Below are 21,836 nucleotides of genomic sequence, written 5' to 3'. Positions count from 1 at the left end.
TTTAAAACTGTAATCTACGTTTTATGTAATCCAAAATTTGGCAACTTTATATCTATGTGCTATTTTGCTACACCAATAATAAAATCCTGGCCTCGCCCCTGTATACAATTCTAACGATTAAGAATATTGTATATGATGACTTTATGAGAAAAAAATTTAACAGTGGTAATTCAAATATCGACTATTAAATCAGGTTAAGACCATTGAGGTTTATAATAATATATTTCATAGTTTTTTTTGTGTTGATTTTAAAATGAAAACTTCTGCTAACGTAGTTCGTTTGTGCAAAATTTTACACTCAAACTAATATAATGAATAATTACAGTGCTATATACAATTGTAAAAAAAGGTTCTTTATTCATATGCCCGTGCAATTTTGCACGGGTTCTAAACTAGTTGTGTAATTATATGTAACAGTTTTTGTGTAACAACTTCACAAAATGACCAAAGATAATTTACATAAAGATCACATGATACTAACTAACTTGATGTAAATTTATTAAATCAATTAGTCTCATTGTTGACGGGTATATCCGTCTAATGATGTAGATGAGTTCAATTTTTAGTTAAATTTTTCGAAATTTTTTCGTGGGTGCCTTATGAAATTATTCGTCCCCCCTCCCCTCAAGTTTAAATCCTGGCTCCGCTACTGTCCATAATGGTCCATTCACTCACTTTCATGAAAATGGGTGAAAGGATAAAAAAAGGGTTGAAAATTGGGTCATATTACTGGTTTCTTACGAAATGAGAAATGAAATGGTGATCAAAGTGAAAATGAATTTTTGCCTAATCCAAAACTGATGAAGAAAGAAGAGTGCCATGAACACGTGACATTTCCTTTTATTTATTTTACTTTGGTTTTCTTGTCCGTATAGTCTTTGTTGATTTGTTCTATATATACTCGGTAAATTTAAGAGCACATCCCACATCAGACATATTGTATATGCGCTCTACGCAAACAAATGGATAATAAGACTACTTACCCAGTGAAAAATAATCAAACGGTTACTGTGGACTACAACAGTATGTATTTGTTTCATTTATTTTCGATCTCCAACAAATTTTTTAAAATTTGTGATTTTTTTCTCTTTGAATTTGTGAGAGAGTTTAGTTGTTTTTTCTTTTCATTTTCGTTTTTTTAGGTTTAGACATGTTATAGGTTTATAGCCATGTACAACTAAAATCCTACTCCGCCTTTACCTAATGAAAATAGTAATTCTGAAAAAATTGATCGCATCAATTTCTTGCCCCCTTGTAAAATTTTCCAAGATCGTCCACGGTTGGGAATTAGCTTAGCTTAGCTTACTTTTGATTGTGTCTGTGTGGTTGTGATTGTTACCTTAGAGAGCATGCAAAACTTCAATCTTTTTTTATTATGTTTAACTTTAATGCTTTTCTTCTTTTTATATTTTTTTTTTTTGCAAAATCTGATGTGGATAAACAGCTGCATCAGTCTTTGAATGACAATGCGAAAGACAGAGGCAAAGGCGGAGGTTCTAGCAATAGTCATGGATTCCCAAATAAAACCAAGTGATAAAGAGTATCAATTATTGGATCATGTTATTATCTTCGTCGTTTAATTGGTTCAAGTATTTAGGATTTATTTAGTTAAGCTATGTTTTAAATTTCAGTAATAAAACACTTGAGATTAGCTTAAGTGCAGGTGTTCACTATTCTCAATAGCATGCTCCCTCCAATGTTTATTTTTTATGTAATCATGTTCGTACTATTATTATTGGATGAATGTTACTAATCCATACTATCATCATTTGTTCAAAACTACGGATTTAGTGTTTATTAACCCTCATTTTGTTATGTAGTTACAAGAGACATGTTATACACCATTTTATTTAGTACGTAATTAACTCCCTTTGACATAATAACTATTATTGTCTGTTTAAAGAGCAAATTCCCACAATGATTCTACAACTGGTTGTATAATCCATGAATTGGGTTAACTATGTTTTCACATTAGTGCTGTTATGCAAGCCCGATCGCATTGGCCTATGAGGACAAAATGCTCTCGTAAAAAAAAGTATTAATCAATACATGCATATATTGCCATACTATATTGTCAAACTATATTTGTGGCATGTATATGTCCACAATATATTAAAAATTTTCAACAGATTATTAGTATTTTGTCATGAATATTGATATGTTTATTAATATTTTGCCACAAATATTGTTATTGTTGTTGTTGTGATTGTCTTCGATTTTTTTTATTCTATTTTATTATACTCCCTCTATCTCGTCACTTTTTGCCTATTATTGTTCTTTCATTAAAAAGAGTTGAGTTATGTACTTAATTCAAACTATATTTGTGTTATGTATATGTCCACAATATATTAAAATTTTTCCATATATTATTAGTATTTTGTCATGAATATTGATATGTTTATTAATATTTTGCCACAAATATTGTTATTGTTGTTGGTGTGATTATCTTCGATTTTTTATTCTATTTTATTATACTCCCTCTATCTCGGTCATTTTTTGCCTATTATTGTTCTTTCATTAAAAGAGTTGAGTTATGTACTTAATTCAACCTAAAAAAGGTTTTTCAAAATAGAAATTTGTATATTTTTATTAGCGAACTACAATTAAAGGTAGACTGAATGGTTAGCATTATCTTGAAATAATATGGTGAGAACTATAAACGCTAAATAAAATAAATGATGTTTTTATCCATAAAATATATTCTAAAAATAAAATTTCAAAATATATTCACTAATTTGTTTTGATGTTTAATTCTTGTTTCAACATTTTTCCTTAATTTTGTTTATTGAAAAAATATATACATGATAATATAGTATTTTTTTAAAAAAAAAATGATTTATAATTGACAAACACCAATACAAATAGCATAAATAGGCCTTTTACTTATTTGTGGGGTCACTAATTCAATTATCATTCAATATATTTTTTTTATTAGAGTAAAAATTATCCATCAATATTGTATTATAATCAAATGCTAAATACAAGTTAATGGTAAAAGTGACACATAAAATAATTTTCTTAGATTTTAAGTAACCTTTTAACTATATTGTATAGATTAAGTAAAAATTTGAATAATGTGACGTGATTTTATTTGTCTTATATAAATTATTATAACAAGAAAAAATCTAAAATGTAAAATTTACGCTCATATTTAATTGTTATTTAATTTGCTTTAAGAATAAAATAAAAAAGATATTTTAATGTTGTACATTAACTTGTATTTAATGCTACAAATTTCTTAAACATTTTCTTTTTTATAAAATGAAGATGATGTGAGTTTTTAAAACTCTCATAAAAAAAAGAAATGGTGTAATGTGGTTAATTGTCTTGCTTTTTTATTATATTTATAAATTTCCACAATGATTCTACTTCTCACACTTAATAAGTCAAATATTCCCTCCAATTTTTCATTATTGCTTAAAAATTTTCTATTCCCGATTCATTTTCTATAGGGTGAACCTAGAAATAAAATTTCGTAATACAAAATTTTCCTTATATTGTTATATTTTAGTTTTACTCATCTCGCACCCTAAAAGTTACCTTTTTACCTTTTAATAACTAAAACCCCATATACCATCCACTACCTTCCTTTTCTCTCATTTTCGATTTTGATTTTCAAATTTTAAAAAAAAAAAAGTTTAAAAAAGAATGAACCCAATTTCATCATCATCATATTGTAGTTGTAGTTTGTTTTTTTATTTTGGTTTTGTTTTTGGAAGGCTTTTTTCTCCGTTTAAGGTTTTACGGAAATGATAGTTTGAGGTTGGATAATGCTTAAAATGAAGAGGTGTGAGGACAATAATTGAAATGAAGAGATCACAAGACAATAATTCAATATTTCAAATTTTCAATGCAACAGGTGAATACTGAATACTGAATAGTGCTTGTACAGTTGTACCTAACTAAGTTGAAAGCTTCTACCTTGCTGAAGACCTCCCCTAATTTTACGTTTCTAATAGCCATTTTTCTTTCTAATTTAATCGTAGTTGGTTATTAATTATCGTAAAATGGGTCACCGTCGCTTTTTTTTTAACTATCGATAAAAATTACTTTATAGAGTGTTTTAGAGTGAAGGGCAAAGTTGGAAAGTGAAATGAATATTAGGGGCGAGATGATTAATATAGGGGCGGTCTTTAGCAATTTTGTCCATTATACACCGTAGTATTTTTCCTAGTACCATAATGCAAAAAAAACTTGGGTGACCCGGTCTTTCGGTACCACTTTATATGTTTTTCTTGATCTTTTTAACGTTTATTGCGACTTAAAATGACTTTTAAATTTCTTATTTATTTTCATAATAAACGTATTTATCTTGACTTTAAGCGTGAGTCGTACATTTTTATTATAATATTATTATTTTATCTTTAAATTATCAAATAGTCTCACATTAAATTTATTGTAAAACCGTTTCAAAATCATTTTGTATCAATTCTTGATCATGTATCTTCTATACTAATAGCATAGAATTTGCACTTTAGTGTAAATATTAAATACACTCTTTGTATACATGTTTAGTCTATAAGCATCTTCTCATCTTAAACGAGACATATGGGGTTTAATTATTTAGCAATTTTTAATTATGTTTATATGGAGGACATGAGGAGTGGTGTATATGGAATATGGTAAAGGTTGTTTATCTAGGTCCTTATAGTTAATGAATATGTATAGGAATTTTATTCAGTCCGGATCGTCTGTCCCGCAATTGTGTCCCTTTTCCTGTCCCATTTATCCTATTGGACCACGTAGCATAAAAGAATCCAGCTCATTGATATTGGCCTTCACAAACTAAAACAATAAAAAGACGTGAAAGTTACGCGCTACTCTCTTACCCTGTCAAATCACACCTGCACAATTCAATTCAACTCCCTCATTTGATCAAAATGGTAAGGTACTTCAAGATTAAAGTATATTGTATGTCTATTTTTTTACTCCGTATTCAATCATCAACTTAGAGTACACACGGTCAGGGGCGAGGCTACCTATTGCTATGGTGTAGCAAGTGCTACACCAAAAGAAAAAAATTCCATTAGAAAATTCAATCTTTGCTACACCAAATTGTGTATAATTGCCTTACCATAAATGCTCTCCTTGACTTTGTTGGCACTGACATCAACTCTTCCCATAAATACACTCCCCAATAAAATATATAATATTAAAATAATTAATATTCCTTCTTTATTCTTTCTTTGATCGACTCTTTCTATTCCCAAAACTTCTTTATTCCTAACTCCCTTTATACTTTATTTACCAAAAAATACTCAAATTAGTTCTTAATTAATGTCCTCTAGAAAAATCAATTTACACATAAACGATTTTCTACCCAAAATTCTCAAGTTGTAATCATAATGTCAAGTACTCCGATCTCTACCACTACTAGTACCGGATCATCTCCTCCTCAAGCAGGTACTTTTATTTAATATTTTATTTAATATTTTATTTAATATTTTTCCTTTTCTTTGAATTTCAAGTGGTCTTTGTCTCTTTGATGTTAATTTATTGAATCTGGAACTATTATGGTGAATTTGTGAATGATTAGAAAATAGAATTCCGATTCTCAAGCTTTCTTTGTCATTTGTTTATGTGAACTATGAGTCTGTGAAGCTTTCATTTTGGGAATTTGGTTATTTGGGTAAAAAGTAATTTATATGTGAAACATTGATTTTGGGTAATTTAAGTTTGATATTGACAAAGAGTTTATGCGGCCATTCAATTGTGTTGGATATTTCAAGTTTTCGTATTTTTTCTTATTTGCTTGATATATTAATTATACTCTTGTGTGGGACTAAACAGAAACCAAATCAAAACGAATAAGAGATGGAGCAATTACAAGTTTTTTTCCAGAAAAAGTCCCAAAAATTGAATGAGGAAGGAAGTTCAAATCCATCCCAAAGGACAAGTGGGTTAAGTTCTTCTTCGCCAGTTAACAATAGCGATCAAGAAACTCAAAATGATCAGAGAGGTAATTTTAATTCAACAACTCAACCTAGTGTGGTAAGATTAACTGAATTTGACATTTTATCTTTTCCCCAAGACCCTGGATTAAGGAAAAGAATAGTCGATTATCATCCTAACGATAGAGAAATAGTACAAAGAGAATACATTCGTAGAGGCCCTTGCCAACCTAGAAATCATGATTTTCCCCAAACGTCATCAAGAAGGTTTAAGGCTGAATGGTTTAAAAATCACGAGTCTTGGCTTGAGTATAGCAAAGAAAAAGATGTTGCATACTGTTTTGCTTGTTACTTGTTTAAGAAAGAAAATGCGGTGGGGGGCGATGCATTTGTTAATAATGGATTTAGAACTTGGAGTAGAACTAGTGCGTTTGATACTCATGAAGGCAATCATATGAGTGCTCATAATAAAGCTATGAGAGACCTCAACAACTTCAAAAAACAGAAAAGTTCTATTGTTTCTAGGCTTGAAAATCATTCTGCGGCAACTAAAAGTGCCTACCTCACTCGCTTAGAAGCTTCTGTCAAAACAGTACGATTTCTTTTATTACAAGGATTATCTTTCCGAGGCCATGATGAAAAAGTTTCCTCATTAAATCGGGGAAATTTTATTGCACTATTGAAATTACTTGGAGAACATGATGAAAAAAATAGCTAAAGTTGTCTTAGACAAAGCTCCTAAAAATTGCATTTTAACATGTTCTGATATTCAAAAAGAAATTGCTAATGCTTGTGCAACGGTGACAACTTCCAAAATCATTCAAGAACTTGATGGTGATTTTTTTAGTATACTTGTTGATGAGTCTGGTGATATTGCCGATAAAGAACAGATGGCTCTTTGTTTGAGATATGTTGATAAGAAAGGACAACTAAAGGAGAGATTTTTTAGCATTGTACATGTCGGTGATACAACTTCTTTAACGCTTAAAAAGGCAATTGCTGAGGTATTTAAGAAGTTTTCTTTGACTTTTTCGAGGCTCCGGGGTCAAGGTTATGACGGTGCTTCCAATATGCAAGGTTCACTAAATGGGCTAAAAACTTTGATCTTGAACGAATCTCCTTCTACATATAGTGTTCATTGTTTTGCTCATCAACTCCAATTAATAGTAGTTGTTGTTGCTAAAAAGAATCATGATTGTAGTTGGTTGCTTGAGACGCTAACTAATTTGTTAAATTTGGTTGGAAGCTCACCTAAACGTAAAGAAATTCTTCGAGTAAAACAAGCTGAGCAGGTTTTAAAAGAATTACAAGTAGGAGAAATTAAATCTGGAAGTGGTCTGAATCAAGAGCGTGGTTTGAGTAGACCTGGTGATACTCGTTGGCATTCTCACTTTAAAACTATTTTAAGTGTGCTTACATTGTACCCAGCTATTCTTGAGGTCATTGATGTTATTGGAGAGTCTTCTACAGGAGCTGACAATGTCAAGGCAGAATCAATTTCATATGCCTTGCGAAGCTTTGATTTTATTTTCGTTGCTCATTTCATGGTCAAAATTTTTGGCGTAACAAATGAACTGAACTTGTCTTTACAAAGGAAAGAACTAGATATTGTGAATGCTATTAGGCTTGTGGATGCAACAAAGAAATCTTTACAGCATATGAGAGATAATGGATGGGATTGCCACATGAAAAAGGTTAGTGAATTTTGCTCTAAGCATAATATTGAGGTCCCTTGTATGGATGCTTCATATGTTATTCCTGGAAGACATAGACGTGGTCGACGAGAAGTGAAAAATCTTCACCATTTTCAGGCGGAGGTTTATTTATACCTTATCGATGAAATTTTACATGAATTTGGTAACCGATTTGATGAGAAAAGTTAGGAATTACTTGTATGTATGTCATGCTTTAATCCTCAAGATCGATTTGCTTGCTTTGATAGTAAGAAGCTCATTCGACTCGCCGAATATTATCCTTCTGAATTTTCTGAACAGGACTTGTTGTTTTTTGAATGTCAACTTGATACATTCAAGTATGATGTTCAAAGTGATGATCGGTTTTGGAGTCTTAAAAGTCTTAATGAGCTCTCCATGAAATTAGTCGAGACGAAGAAGCATTTGACACATTTCAAAGTCTACTTGCTTTTGAAGCTTGTGTTGGTTCTTCCCGTGGCGACAGCAACCATGGAAAGAGCGTTTTCGGCTATGACGTTCATTAAAAATAAGTTGCGTAATAGCATGGGGGATGAATGGTTGAATGATATTTTAGTTACTTTTGTGGAACGTGATGTGTTTTTGAAAGTAACGGTAGATGAAATTGTGCACGAGTTTATGAATATGAGAACTCGTCGAATTGTGTAGTTTAATACTGTAATCTACGTTTTATGTAATCCAAAATTTGGCAACTTTATATCTATGTGCTATTTTGCTACACCAATAATAAAATCCTGGCCTCGCCCCTGCACACGGTACATTGTAATTGTTTTTTTTTTCTTTGCATTCACCCATGATATGTATGATGTATCCAATTATTCATGCTAATCAGTTGAATTGGCATCTGGGAAATTCAAAAAAAAAAAAAACAGTGGTATAAATCGAAATATAGAAGGAAAAGTCTAAGAATTATCCCAATTATAAGCAAGTAATTTCAATAAAGTACCATTGTTGATGAGAATGTTTGAGAGTTGTAGATCTTGAACAAAAATTATGTGAACTTTTAAATGGTCTTGAATTTATGTAGTTGGTATGCAAGGGAGATGAAGAGGAATTAAAAATCTAAATTGTTCCTTGAATTTGGTGTTTAAGAAAAACCCAGCAACTTCAATTCGGTTTTGTTTTTTGTGTGTTGAAGAGCATAGATCCATGGAATTCGGTTTTGTTTTTTGTGTGTTGAAGAGCATAGATCCATGGAAAATTGGAGATACATGATTCTTACTCGCATGGTTGAGAGAAGACAAATACTATTGGAGTTGGTGACTGAAGGAAAAGAAAGTTTGGCACATGGAGACCATGCTACTGTTAATTACTTTGCATATTTAGAGTAACGCGTGCGCTTTCAATCGCTTTAGGGAGAGTGATATTAATTTAAGAAAGACAAATTTGTTATCAAAATAATTCTCTTTAATGCTACGTGGTCCAATAGGATAAATGAGACAGAAAAAGGGACACAATTACGGGACAGACAATCCGGACTGAATTTTATTAACTTCATGTATTTAACTTAACAAGTTTATCCTATTTCTAGAAACTAGCAATTCTAGGCATCAATTTTCTCTAAAGTTAGCAAATTAGCACTAGCGCTAATGACTTAATTCAATTTAAGCAGCAAAATATCTCTATTTAAATCAGGCTTGCATTGAGCTAAATTTAGACTTGGAAACATTCAGAAATAATTAATTACTTGTTTCAACCCGCGCAATTTTGCGCGGGGTTACTTTTAAAACATTGTTATTATAAAAATCTTTAAAAATATATGTAATGTACGTTATATATGTCATGTTTGGCCCGTTTATAGCTATAGATGGATACCCCCCATCAATAATGAGAATTTGTGATGTTATAAATGTCATGTTTATAATTTATACTCCCTCAGATCCAGACAAATGGTAATATAGAAAAAATAGGTTATTTAAGAAAATGTGGAAAAGTGTAGGGTAAAGTAGGAAAATTTAATTGGGGTCACATGAGTTTAGGTGGATTAAATAAGTACTTGGTGAGTGGTTGAATGGATATCAAAGTTGTAAATCAGCAGTGGATGTAAGGGTAATTTAGGCATTTTTCATGCCAAATATGGTATGTTACCATTGATGTGGTTCATCCATTTTAGGTAAGTGTTACCATCTGTCTGGATCGGATGGAGTATATTTAATTGATTATAGCGTGCTTGGATTACTTTTTTCAAAGATTAAAATACACATATTTAAACCGCTAATTTCTGATGTACCTCTTATTATTAATATGTTTTCTTCTCTAGATGGATAACTCACTTCTTAAAACATCATAATGTCATTTAAACTGTGTTGTTTAATGATCGTGTTTACATTAAGTCATCAATCACCCGTCTTGTTTGTTGGCTCGAATCAACTATAGATATCATAGTTGAACGATAAATTATATGAAAGAAAATTTACAACCCGAATATATTAACATGGATATAATATGAGTCGTATATACATTAAAAGCGGTCGTGTTAAATATCATCGACACTTTTACTAATTATCGTCGACAATTAACACATCTTTCCAATTTTGCCCCCCATTAACTTCCCCTTGTCTCTCTCTCATCTTTCTAAAACAAAAAAAAGACGCTTTTTTGGAAAAAAAAATCGTAATTTAATTTACGAACTTTTCGATTAAAACGGTTTTAAACATACGGTAACAACGATCAAGTTAGTAACGGTTTTAAAAATATTTTCGTCCAAATTTTTTTTTTCCGGACGAAAATATTTTCCGTCTGGACGAAGATGTTTTTCGTCCGGAAAAAAAATATTCCGGACGAAAAATATTTTTCGTTTGGACCTAGGTCTTGACGAAAATATTTTCCGTCTGGACCTAGGTCTTGACGAAAAATATTTTCGTCTGGACGAAAATGTTTTTCGTCCGGAAATTTTATTTTAATTTTTTTTTGAAAAAAAAAATCCTTTTCTGACTTAGATTAATTTTTGCCGCGGTAATCGATAATATTACTAATCCGTTCTAATAATAACGATTCTATTCTAAACCACGTAAAATTACTAACTAATTACAAATTTTTAAAAAATGAAACTAGTTTAGATTACTTGTCGTCGATTCCTTGAATTTGGTGGCGGAATTGAAGCGGTGGTGATGGAAATGTCGTATTTGAAAAAAAAATGTTAAAATATGGAAGGTTTAGAGTGAGGAGTAGATTGAGAAAGTTATTAAAAAATGTCGACGATAATTTGTAAAATGTCGACGATGTTTAGCAGGTTGGATTAAAAACCCGAATATGCTAATACGGGCCCAATTACATTAATAACTAATTTAAACCCACAATATAATATATGATGTCCTTTGAATGGGCCAAAGACTAACGTGGTCAGAATGTTTCACATGGGCCGAACACATAAATAAAAAAATAGTTCATTTACAAATCGAGCCACACAAATCCATGTAAAGCCCTAAACACTACTTAACCTTATATAACACACACTCACTAACCCGAAACTAATCCGTCTCCCTCATCCTCACTCTCAAATTCTGCGTCCCACTCAACACTCAAAAAAAGCAGCTACTCTCCTATAGGACCGTCCTATACCATAGGACGGGCCCAATAAAAGAGAGCAGCCCAATTACAATGAAAATAGATTAAAACCCCTACTAAGCTACCACTACAAATTTGCAGTTCAGACCCATCTACCTAAACTACAATTAACGTCTTCATCAGTTGTAAGCACCGCCTCCTACGCCGCCCCTGCCGTCATATCCTCACCACCGCCCCTTGCTCCACTTCTCTAAAATCCACATCATCACACGTTCGTCACTTCGTCATCGTTGCTTTCGTCGCCATTGTTCGGTCTTTTATATCCTTCCAAGGTTCCATCAATCAATTAAAACCAAAGGTGAAGAATGATGAATCTCTGTCAACGTCAACTACTTAGGTTTGGAATTTGATTTTAGAAGTTTTCGACTTTAAAATTGAACTTCCATCCTTCTAAACTTCAACAATTATTATAACATGAATTCTTGTGTTTTTATATTGATAACTCTAAATTTTAAGTTGAAAATTATGGGTTTCAATTAGTACACAATTTTAATTGGCCTATATATAAAGTTAGAATCAAAAACTTTGAATTTCAAAACCTCAATTTTATTTTTGAAACTTCATATTATATGATGAAAACTCAGGTTTTTATTTAGTTTATTTTCAATATGTAGTACAGAGTATGGTTTTACATTGACAACTAGCATTTTTAGTTTGAAAGCTGAATATTTACGTGGAGGAATTGTGCGAGAATGCTGTCGACTTTGCTGCTGAAGTTGAACCGCGTATGTGCAGAGTTTTAGATTGACATAGGGAGGGTGTAGTTGAAGGGGATGAAGCTGTAAATTTGGGGAGGTGATATGGACGTATGGTGGTGAAGACTAGAATGTATCAGTTATAGCCAGTTACCAAAAATACTCATTTTCATCTAATTTTTGTATTTATTTAACTTTTTTTTATCTGGGCTTCTAGTTAACGGGCTAGTATTATGCTAAGAGACCGTCCTATTAAACAATTTGTGCAAAAAAAGATCTTACTATTACATACCCGAAATCACTCTTCATTTTCCCCCTAAGTGCGTGACTTCGCCTCCCTCCCAATTTCCAGAGAATTACATCTAATTATCTACCTTTTAAACAATTTTATTCTAGACAATCAATAGCTAAGCTTGGAATAGAATTGCGAAAAAAATGAAGATAAAGATTTATTAGGTAAAAAAAATGAACTCCTTTTAATGACATGCAATTCATAATCCATAAATAAATCTTATTTATGCATATTTACAACATACAATATATATTCTAATTTTATTTCGACAATATAAAATTAATTTGATTTTTAAATACATGAGTTTTTAGTAGACAAAGACAAAGATGTATGATATACACATTTTAAAATTTTAATTTAAAACAATTTTAGCGTTTTTTTTTTTTTTGCTTTTTTTAGTGGATAAATACATAAATATATGCTTTCAACATTATTAATTTTAATTTATTCATAATTTGGGGAATTATTTTTATTTTAGCTGCAACTTTAATTGAAGTGAAACGCTCAAGACTCGGATTTTGGTTAAAACTGACTCGATTTGGACAGTGAATGGGACTGTTTAATTGTGATAAAACGACTAAAAACTTAACAGAAACTCCGAGGACTGCAATCGAACAGTCGACAGAACTGTTTATAACCACGGTTTCCAGAACTCTACAATCGAATAGAGTAAAGGCGTGATTGGGATATGACTTAATCCAAGCACTAAGCCACTAGATTAAGCCTAAGGGAAATTTCAAGCACTAAGCAAAGAAATTACCCAAACCTCAAGCACTAAGCAAAGAGGACTATTCAAGCACTCAACAAAGAATAGATTTTGATGAAGAAAACACTTGGTTTCTTACTCATTCTTTAATTCACTCAATCTGAATTTTACATGAGGAAAGCCTTGTTTTTATAGGCCAAGCAAAAGCATCCTAGCCATCCATCTAACCTAGGATCTAAGGGCTTACATTAGTATTCTAACAAGACAATACATAACATTATAGGGCTTACAAAGCCTTACAATTCTGAAAATAAAAGGCTAAAAACAAAGACATAGAAAAGGAGTGGTCACAAATGGTCAAGCTTCCTTGTTTGCTAGCTTTATTTATGGATCTTGTGGACATCTTTTGTGGATGCCAAGAGGTTCGTCCAAGAGTAGGAAGAGACCCAAATAACAGGCAAAAGGTGTCATGAAGCTTGCTTGATCAAAAGGGGAAGGTTGAAAGCGACATTCAACACAATACTCAAAGCTACTCCAAACCGGGGACCCTCTTGTGCTCAGTTTTGATTCTTCAATTAATACTTGGTAGGTACCTTATTGAGATTAAGGTCCTTACTCAAAAATGTCTTAAACTCATCATAGAAGGGTCTAGAGTCATAAAATAGCACATCTTGTTAGACGTATTTGGAGTTGGACCTTGAATTGTGATGATGTCCAAAACCGGGCTTGACAGCAGTCTCAGGAAACCAGGTGAATCTTGTAGAGGGCATATCTCATAGCTCACAATGAATTTAAGGGCTCATGATAGCTAACTAGAAAGCTAAATGAGTTAGCTTTCATCTCCAAAAGGAATCAACCTTAATCATTGAGTAAATATTGATATATTGAACCTTTAGTGCACATAGGTCATGGGTTGTTCCGAAATGCGTAGTCTGTTTGCATCAACCATAACTCAAGATATAAAATAGCTATGATGGTAATTCCAAATCCTTGATTTAGATAAGACCTTAAGCTTTCCAATGGCATAGGAATCATATGACTTGAACCGTTAGAACTTGAGATATAGAGATTGGAAGTCAGGCCTGCTGGAATAATACTTCAAAAAGCGATGAAACACTTTCAATTGTTAACCATTCCTTGGACTGTTTCTTTTGGCCTTAAAATGAATCAAAAATGAAACAATATTGTTTCAAAAAATGAAAATGAAACAATTTTGTTTCATTAATGCTCTAAAATGGGTATTTAGTGGAGAAAAAATTAGATCTATATTTTTAATTTAAAAATGCTCGACATATTCATATATAAGCTACTATTGTTGTTTAGTGAACTGTTGAATTGTTCTGATCGTATATGGACTTTTTAATTAAATTAAATTAAATTAAACAACAGGTACCACCCACTAAATAACTAGTCTCACTTTAGACGGATATATCCGTCTAAAGTGAAAGACGGATCAAATATGCTTAAAGTGGTGACATTTTTGGGCTCCACCATGCAACTTGTTGCTTGTCTTATACTTTGGTGAATATTTAGCCCGTCCATAACTATAGACGGATAGTGACCTTCTATAATTAGAATTTGTGCCCCCTAAATCCGTCAAGGAGCTACTTATTCGGAATGCTGGCCACTCGATGCAACCCGACTATGACCATCGAGCCACCTCTGCCCTCCCCTGCAGCTCCTCTACCCGTTTGCCCAAACTCACGTACCACTTGAACCACCATCAGCATTCTGGTAAAAAATTGCAGCACTGGAGCGCTAATAGGAGCAGTAAATTTAACCAACAAACGGCACCAAAACTTTAAAATAGAACAGCGGGCAGCTACGCAAGTTTAGTGGAAATTTGCAGCCATATTGTAGTCCCCTCTCTCATTTTAAGGTGAACACCTATTTTTACCAAGAATATAAGACTATAAGCATTACTAAGAAAAGTAAGTGAGGTTAATAATAACATTAGGTGAATACTCTGATACCTGATGGACATTAGTGTTCCGGCAGAATAACAACATTATTTTTGCCAAAACCAAATACTAATCAACCCATAGTTCAGCACATAAATAATCTAGCAACTAACTTCATTATTTTCATCACTTCCTTGTTTCACCTCATCATTCTTTGTTTTCGTTTCTTCTAAAACATCTTTCAAGTTTTCTACTTCTGGAGCTTTCAATTTAGTATCCTCCTTGGCTCTTTCAAGAGCAATAATCAGGTTTCTCAAACACATTTCCGCTATACTCTCATCATCCACATGAAGTGATTTTGGCATCAAATTCTCTGCCACATCCGCAGGGCAGGCATTAGTTTTGCTTAGCAAAGTCTTAATTTCATCGAACAAAGGATGCTCATCAATATCAAAGTAGTTCTTAGCGAGCACTAAAAACGACTCATAACAACAGTATGATAACTCAATATGCATGTCCATTCTCCCTCGACGAATGAGAGCAGGGTCAAACTTATCATTATGGTTAGTTGTGAAAGCAACTAGCCTCTCTTCGCCACAAGCTAACCATATTCCATCAATGAAGTTGATCAAACCCGAAAGGGTAACTTCACTTTTCTTCTCATCCTCTTCTTCCTTCAACTTCTTTTTTACAGCTTCTTTTGCAGCTTCTCCAGCATCTTTACTGTTCACCTCTTTCTCCTTGATTGATCTCTGGCCAGTTAAATTAAGTGAGCGATCAATTTCTTCGATGACTATGATGGACTTTGTCAATGTCTGTGTTAATTAAGAGCCTCCTTAATTGGGTGTAATCCTTGACTGCAGTTAGCTCAAGGTCATAGACATCATACTCCAACAAATTGGCCATGGCCGCGATCATAGTAGAAATTCCGGTTCCAGGAGGCTCGTACAGTAGATAACCTCGTTTCCACGGTTTTCCGATTTTGTTGTAGTAGTGCTTTGCCTTGCTGAAGCGTTGAAGGTCATCAATAATTGCTTGCTTCTTAGATTTCGCCATACCTAAATTAACAATATTAACAAAGCATGGGGTAAGGTTGTTCTTAGATGGCCCATAATGCAAATAACGCAGCAATTTATGTTGACGGTTAACTGCTTGATTTTTGACAAAACAAATAAGCACAAGTCAATATTGTGAAACTAATTTTGTGCATACCTACATTAACAATATCAATAAAGCATGGGGGTGTGGTATTGTAAAGTTCTTCTTAGTTGACCCATAATGCAAATTACGTATGTAGCAATTTATGTTGACGGTTAGCTACTCGATTTTTGAGAAAAAATAAGCGCAAGGCAATATAGTGAAACTGAATTGTGCATATATACCTAATGTAGAAAAATTAGCAGGATGTTTGAACTCAACATGGCTCCACAAGATACCTCTATGATAGTATGATCCATCATCCTTTACATTGGTAAATAACTTCTGTGCCTTTTCTTAATGCAATTGATTTGCCTTTTTCTAAGACGTGATTGACATATGTTTTCATAACAAACTTTCTGTCACGGTTGTGAATGGTTAGTCGAGGAAACCTGTTGAATTTACTAAGCAATAACAACTATTAAAACAGTCACCAGATATGTAGACAAAGTCAACTTAAATTCAGTAAATAATACTCCTAAATCATGTCTTTTTGAAACGTTTAATGACAAAACTACAATAATTGTGAACACAACTAATCAAATAGGGAGTAATTAAAATAAAACAAATTGTCAATTTAGTAATTGAATGAACCACTAAAACAGTCATTAGATATGTAGACTGATGCTCTACTGTCTGCTCCTCTAATTCTTCGCACAAAGATAACGAGATGAGAAAACCAAGTCTTTTATGTACTCCTTCTGTCCCATTCATTTATCTTTATGAGGATTATTTTAAACAAACATGAACAAATAATTGGGACGAATGGAGTAACATTTAACAAATGGGTAAAAACATAGTATTAATTCCCACCACTACAACAAATAGGTAACTATAAACACATCTAATTAAATAATTAAAATAAAACAAAACTACGAAGTAGTTGAATGAAGCACTAAAAACCAGTAGAGACAAAAAAATCAGTAACCATAGCTTGTCGTCGCCAGGACAGAAGGCGCGTAACTACAAGAAGTCCACCAAACAACGACCCCCCTAAAAAACATTGGTCACCTCTAGAGGTGATCATGGGCCGGGCCATGCGGGCTTTGGCCGGGCCTTTCTAAAAAAAGCGGCCCATTTGTGTGGATCGGGTTAGATCGGGCCAAATGCGTGGGCTTATTTAGCAAGCCCAAACCCGACCCTTATGGCCTAATGCGGGCTTATGGGCCTAAATGGGCTTTTTCGGGCCCTAAAATTTGCGACTTACTCTAGGAAATAATTAGCGTAATACCTTTAGCTACAACTTTTAAAATATACATAGTGTATAAAATTGTACAAAATATGATGAAATGCATATGAATTGCTCTCTAAAATAAAATAAAGACAAACATCGCCACTTTAGAATGCTTAATCTGTTAATCATGCATTCGTATATATGATTTATGTTATGTATACTTTGTTTTATAAATCTAAAAAAATATACTTGAGTTTGTAAAGACTTGGGTCTAACTTTAACGCTACTTTAATATGTTTTATTAGAAAACATATTCATAATTAATAAATATGGGCGGGCCAGAAATTAAAATTTGGGTAAATCTTGGCCAAACCCTACCCAAAATATTTTGGGCCTTTTTAAGTCGGCCCATGGGCTTTTTTGGGCCAAAACTAAAGGCCCAAGCCCTTCAAAATTGTGGGCCGGGCCGGGTAGAGCCAATGGGCTTGGGCCATTTGATCAGCTCTAGTCACCTCTTGATTGTTATCCAAACCAAGCATCAAGGCTTTTCCATCTTCTACAAAACTTGCCTTCAAATCCCCCGCCTTCTCCGACGTTTTTTCACTCAAGTAACTTTCAATTATTGTGTTAGCCTCGCTTCGACTAAACCTTTCTCCAACATACTCTTCTACGGGTATATTGTGGTATCTCGAGAAGAAATTCATGATCTTTGTAAGTGTCTCTATAAAAAGAGTTAATTTCTTCCCTCCAATGGTACGGTATGCATTGCTCATAAAAAATGCCTTCAAAAATACTATGGTGGCTATGAATGAACCCAATTTCATCATTATCATCATCATCATCATCATCATCATCATCATATTGTAGTTGTAGTTTGTTGATTTTGGTTTTGTTTTTGGAAGGCTTTTTTCTCGGTTTAAGGTTTTACGGAAACGATAATTTGAGGTTGGGCAATAATTTAAATGAAGAGGTGTAAGGACAATAACTGAAATGAAGAAAACATAGGACAATAATTCAATATTTCAAATTTTCAAAGCAGTTAAAATGCTGAAAAAATACCCGTAACTAAAAATGGCAATGCACGGCTCATGCTGTCATGCATTTATAGACTATTAACAGGCGAATACTGAATAGTACTTGTACAGTTGTACCGAACTAGGCTGAAAGCTTGTAACTTGCTGACGATCGCCACTAGTTTTACGTTTCTAATCGTCATTTTTGTTTTTAATTTAATCGTAGTTGGTTATTAATTATCGTAAAATAGGTCACCGTCACTTATTTTTTTAATTATCGATAAAAATTCATTTAGAGAGTGTTTAAGAGTGAAATTCAAAGTTGAAAAGTGAAATTAACAATAGGAACGAGATGAGTAATATAGAGGCGGTCTTTAGCAATTTTGTTTCAGAACTTATTTTCCTTCTTGGGGAGTGCTAGGGCGACACCGGGTGTTACCGAGTTTCGGTACCACCCTAACAAAAAAATAGAAAATAATCCCCTATTTACTAAATGAATAGGTGAACTCCAAAATTTTCCCTCCAAAAAGCATCTTTATAAATAAGGAAACTATTGATAATTTAATTGTATTCACTAAATAAGGTAATTAATAATTATAATGTATTTCATTATATAATTTTTTTCATTAAATATTAACTTTTTCATCAAATTTTATAATTTTCACTAAACACTAAACCATAGTATTTTATTTAAAATATAAATAATATAAAGCTATAAACTATTAAGGGGGCGTTTGGTTCAAACATTAGGTATGGAATGGAATGGATTCTAACTCCAAGGAGGTATGGAGTTAGAACCCTATACCTGTTTAAAGTTGTTTGGTTCAATCCGGGAATGGGAATAATAATGTGTGAGATGGAATGGAGTTGGAACCTTGGGGAGAATGATGGGTATGGGATTCCAGGGGTTGGAATGGAGTTAGAATCCATCGTGATCTAACTCCATTCCAAAATGCTCCAACCAAACATTGGAATGGCTTGAATCAATTCCAATCCATTTCAAAAGCTCCAACCAAACATCCCCTAAATCTTTTATCGATGCTATTATTTGAGAATGACTTGACTCATACTATGTATAAACAAAACTATAAATCGTTTTGATTACTTTTATGACAAAAACAAATGAGAGAATTAATAAATTGGAATCATTAGCTTTGTGGTATAAAAAATACTCCCTCATATTCACCATTTTCTTCCCTATTTCCTTAAACGGATTATTCAGATTTTTTTCCCTTTCTTTTTTTTGGAAACTTTTACTCTTATTTTATTCATTTATCTCTCCTATCACCAAACCCCACCCAACTCACAATTCCTTATTTAATTCTTATTTATTCATTCCTCTCTTTTATCACCAAACCCCACCTAACTCACAAATACTTATTTAATTCCTAATTATTCATTCCTCTCTCCTACCACCAAACCCCACCCAACTCACAATTCATATTTTATTTCCCTCCTAAAATCTTGTGCCCACAACAAAGGTGAACAAAATGGAGAATAGGAGGGAATAGTTTTTAAAAAATACATTTCAGCACGTTACTCAATTCTCTTTGACTAATATTCAGTTTTATTTTTTTTTTCTCGAAAAAATATACAATAACTAGAAAATGAACAATTAATTAGATACCACTATTATTTTGTAGTTCAATTTTACTCGATTTTCTTGAATAAATTTACAGTTTAATTTTTTTTTCTCATATCAAAATATAATGACATGAAATATGAAAAATTAATGAAGAATTAATTTAGCATTATTAAGTAATATAAAAGTAAAAATTCTATAAATACCGCGCATTCATTGCGCGGGATCTAAACTAGTTAATAATTAAAAAGTTGTTTACGTTTTGCGCCAATATTGACGGGATAAACTTGTAATTCACAATTTAAACTAGACTATATAGCTAATATTATAAAAACAATAAATATCATAACAAACACTCTTGTTTATCTTCATCAAATAATACATTCATGCGTTCATCAATATAACAAAACAACAAGAGGATTCAATTGTGAAACGACAATTACTCTACTGAAATTTCCTCCAAAATATGTATTATTAATTGCATATTCAGCTATTAAGGTATGTTTAATTGTATGAATTAAAGATGAATTATAAGTGTTGGGGTTTTTGGTACAAATAATATAAAATGCAAAGACTCGCAATATTTTATTATGCACTTAACCACAACCCAACCTTGTATTATTATTCTTCAAACACTAACAATAATACAATCTCAATCTTCCAACACTTAGCAACTAGCTAAGATTTCAATCTATTCTTAACTCGGGATATTAAGCACACACTCTACTTTCCAACAATGACTAAGACCTTTATTTATATAAGTTCCTAAGTCCTAACTTATCTAGCTACATAAATAGTCTTTATTCCATTCAAAAGCTAACTCCTAATATTTACTACTAATGACTTCTAACATCTAAAGTGTAAATACTAGTTACATATAACATATATAACTCTAAACAAATAAAGACTCATATGTTACTAGCTCATCAATAATGTTGGGGTTACAATTCCCAACAAACCTCCCCTTAAGCCCAACATTACTTTGGACTTGTCAATCATCGAGCGTAGCGACCCAACCTTTACTTGGAAGCACCTCCCCTTCACTTGAGAGTACCTCCCCTTGAACTAACCCATCTTCCATCAAATGTGAATAAGTTAGTTTTACCTTTTCTACCTTTGAGAATCACCTTACCCTTTTTAGTGACCTCCAAAACACCACTCTTAACATGAATGGTACAACCTAATCCATCTAATCTACCCAATGAGATTAAATTTCTACTAATGTTTGGTATATATCTAACATCACCAAACCTTCTAACTTGACCATCATGAAGTCTTACCTTCACCTCACCAATCCCTTCAATCTTTTCCTTATCACGATTTGGCAAACTAACCATCTTTCCTTCACATTCTTCATAAGAAGAGAACCACTCTCTTCTTCCACATATGTGATAGGAAGTTCCCGAATTTAACACCCAACTCTCACTAGGTTCCTTTTCACCATGAACCATTAAGAGCTCACCAACATCAACTTTTGCCATAGCTACAACCCCACTAGCACGAGTCTTTTTCAACTCTTTCAAATCTTCTTTTGCCTTAGGACATACAGTTTGTATATGACCTAACTCATCGCAGTAGAAGCACTTAATACTAGGATTATGCTTTTTCCAACCGCCCTTCTTCTTGCCACGATATTCACTCACAAAAGCTCCACCATCACATGAAGAGCCACCACTTCCTTGCTTCATCAACTTTTCAGACTCAAGCAAAACTACAACGGTCTCATCTAAAGCCAATGTTGTCTTCTCCACAAGTAAACTAGTGATAACCGTGTTATACTTTTTGGGGAGAGACGCCAACAACATTATTGCCATGTCTTCTTCTTTGAATGTCTCATCCAAACTCGCCAATTGGGTGATCAAGCCATTAAACTTGTTTAGATGATCCCTCAAATCTCCGTCATCTACCATCTCGAGCTCGAAAAGATCTTTCTTCAAAAATAGTTTGTTAGCCAAGGATTTCGCATTATAAATGCTACATAACTTGGTCCACAACTCCTTTGGATTTGTCTCCTCTAACAAACTATACTTGATTTCTGGTGCAAGGGCTAAACGGATTGTACTAACCGCGCGCAACTTCATGTCCTCCCATTTGAGAACTTGAACA

General features: G+C 32.9%; 1 protein-coding gene and 1 pseudogene across 1 annotated transcript; one reads left to right on the top strand and one right to left on the bottom strand.

Moving 5' to 3' along the window:
• Positions 1 to 5,814: 5,814 nt before the first annotated feature.
• Positions 5,815 to 8,251, top strand: LOC141655579 (uncharacterized). Its single transcript, XM_074462652.1, has 3 exons — positions 5,815 to 6,483; positions 6,587 to 7,708; positions 7,886 to 8,251. Exons 1-3 carry the CDS (start codon positions 5,815 to 5,817, stop codon positions 8,249 to 8,251), a joined length of 2,157 nt encoding a protein of 718 aa, XP_074318753.1.
• Positions 8,252 to 14,273: 6,022 nt separating this feature from the next.
• On the bottom strand, positions 14,274 to 17,460 carry LOC141656174 (AAA-ATPase At3g28580-like; annotated as a pseudogene).
• Positions 17,461 to 21,836: the final 4,376 nt, after the last annotated feature.

This window comes from Silene latifolia, chromosome 5 (assembly GCF_048544455.1).
Source record: "Silene latifolia isolate original U9 population chromosome 5, ASM4854445v1, whole genome shotgun sequence".
NCBI classification, from domain to species: Eukaryota; Viridiplantae; Streptophyta; class Magnoliopsida; order Caryophyllales; family Caryophyllaceae; genus Silene; species Silene latifolia.
Note: the sequence above shows the minus strand (reverse complement) of the source record. Positions and strands in the feature narration are given on the sequence as shown.

What these genes read in the sequence shown, in the direction of transcription:
- LOC141655579 (XM_074462652.1), top strand. Translation starts at nt 5,815, where the DNA reads ATGGAGCAATTACAAGTTTTTTTCCAGAAAAAGTCCCAAAAATTGAAT. An exon ending in TAGAAGCTTCTGTCAAAACA is followed by an intron (nt 6,484 to 6,586) that starts GTACGATTTCTT and finishes AATTACTTGGAG; the next exon opens with AACATGATGAAAAAAATAGC. An exon ending in TTCACCATTTTCAGGCGGAG is followed by an intron (nt 7,709 to 7,885) that starts GTTTATTTATAC and finishes TTTTCTGAACAG; the next exon opens with GACTTGTTGTTTTTTGAATG.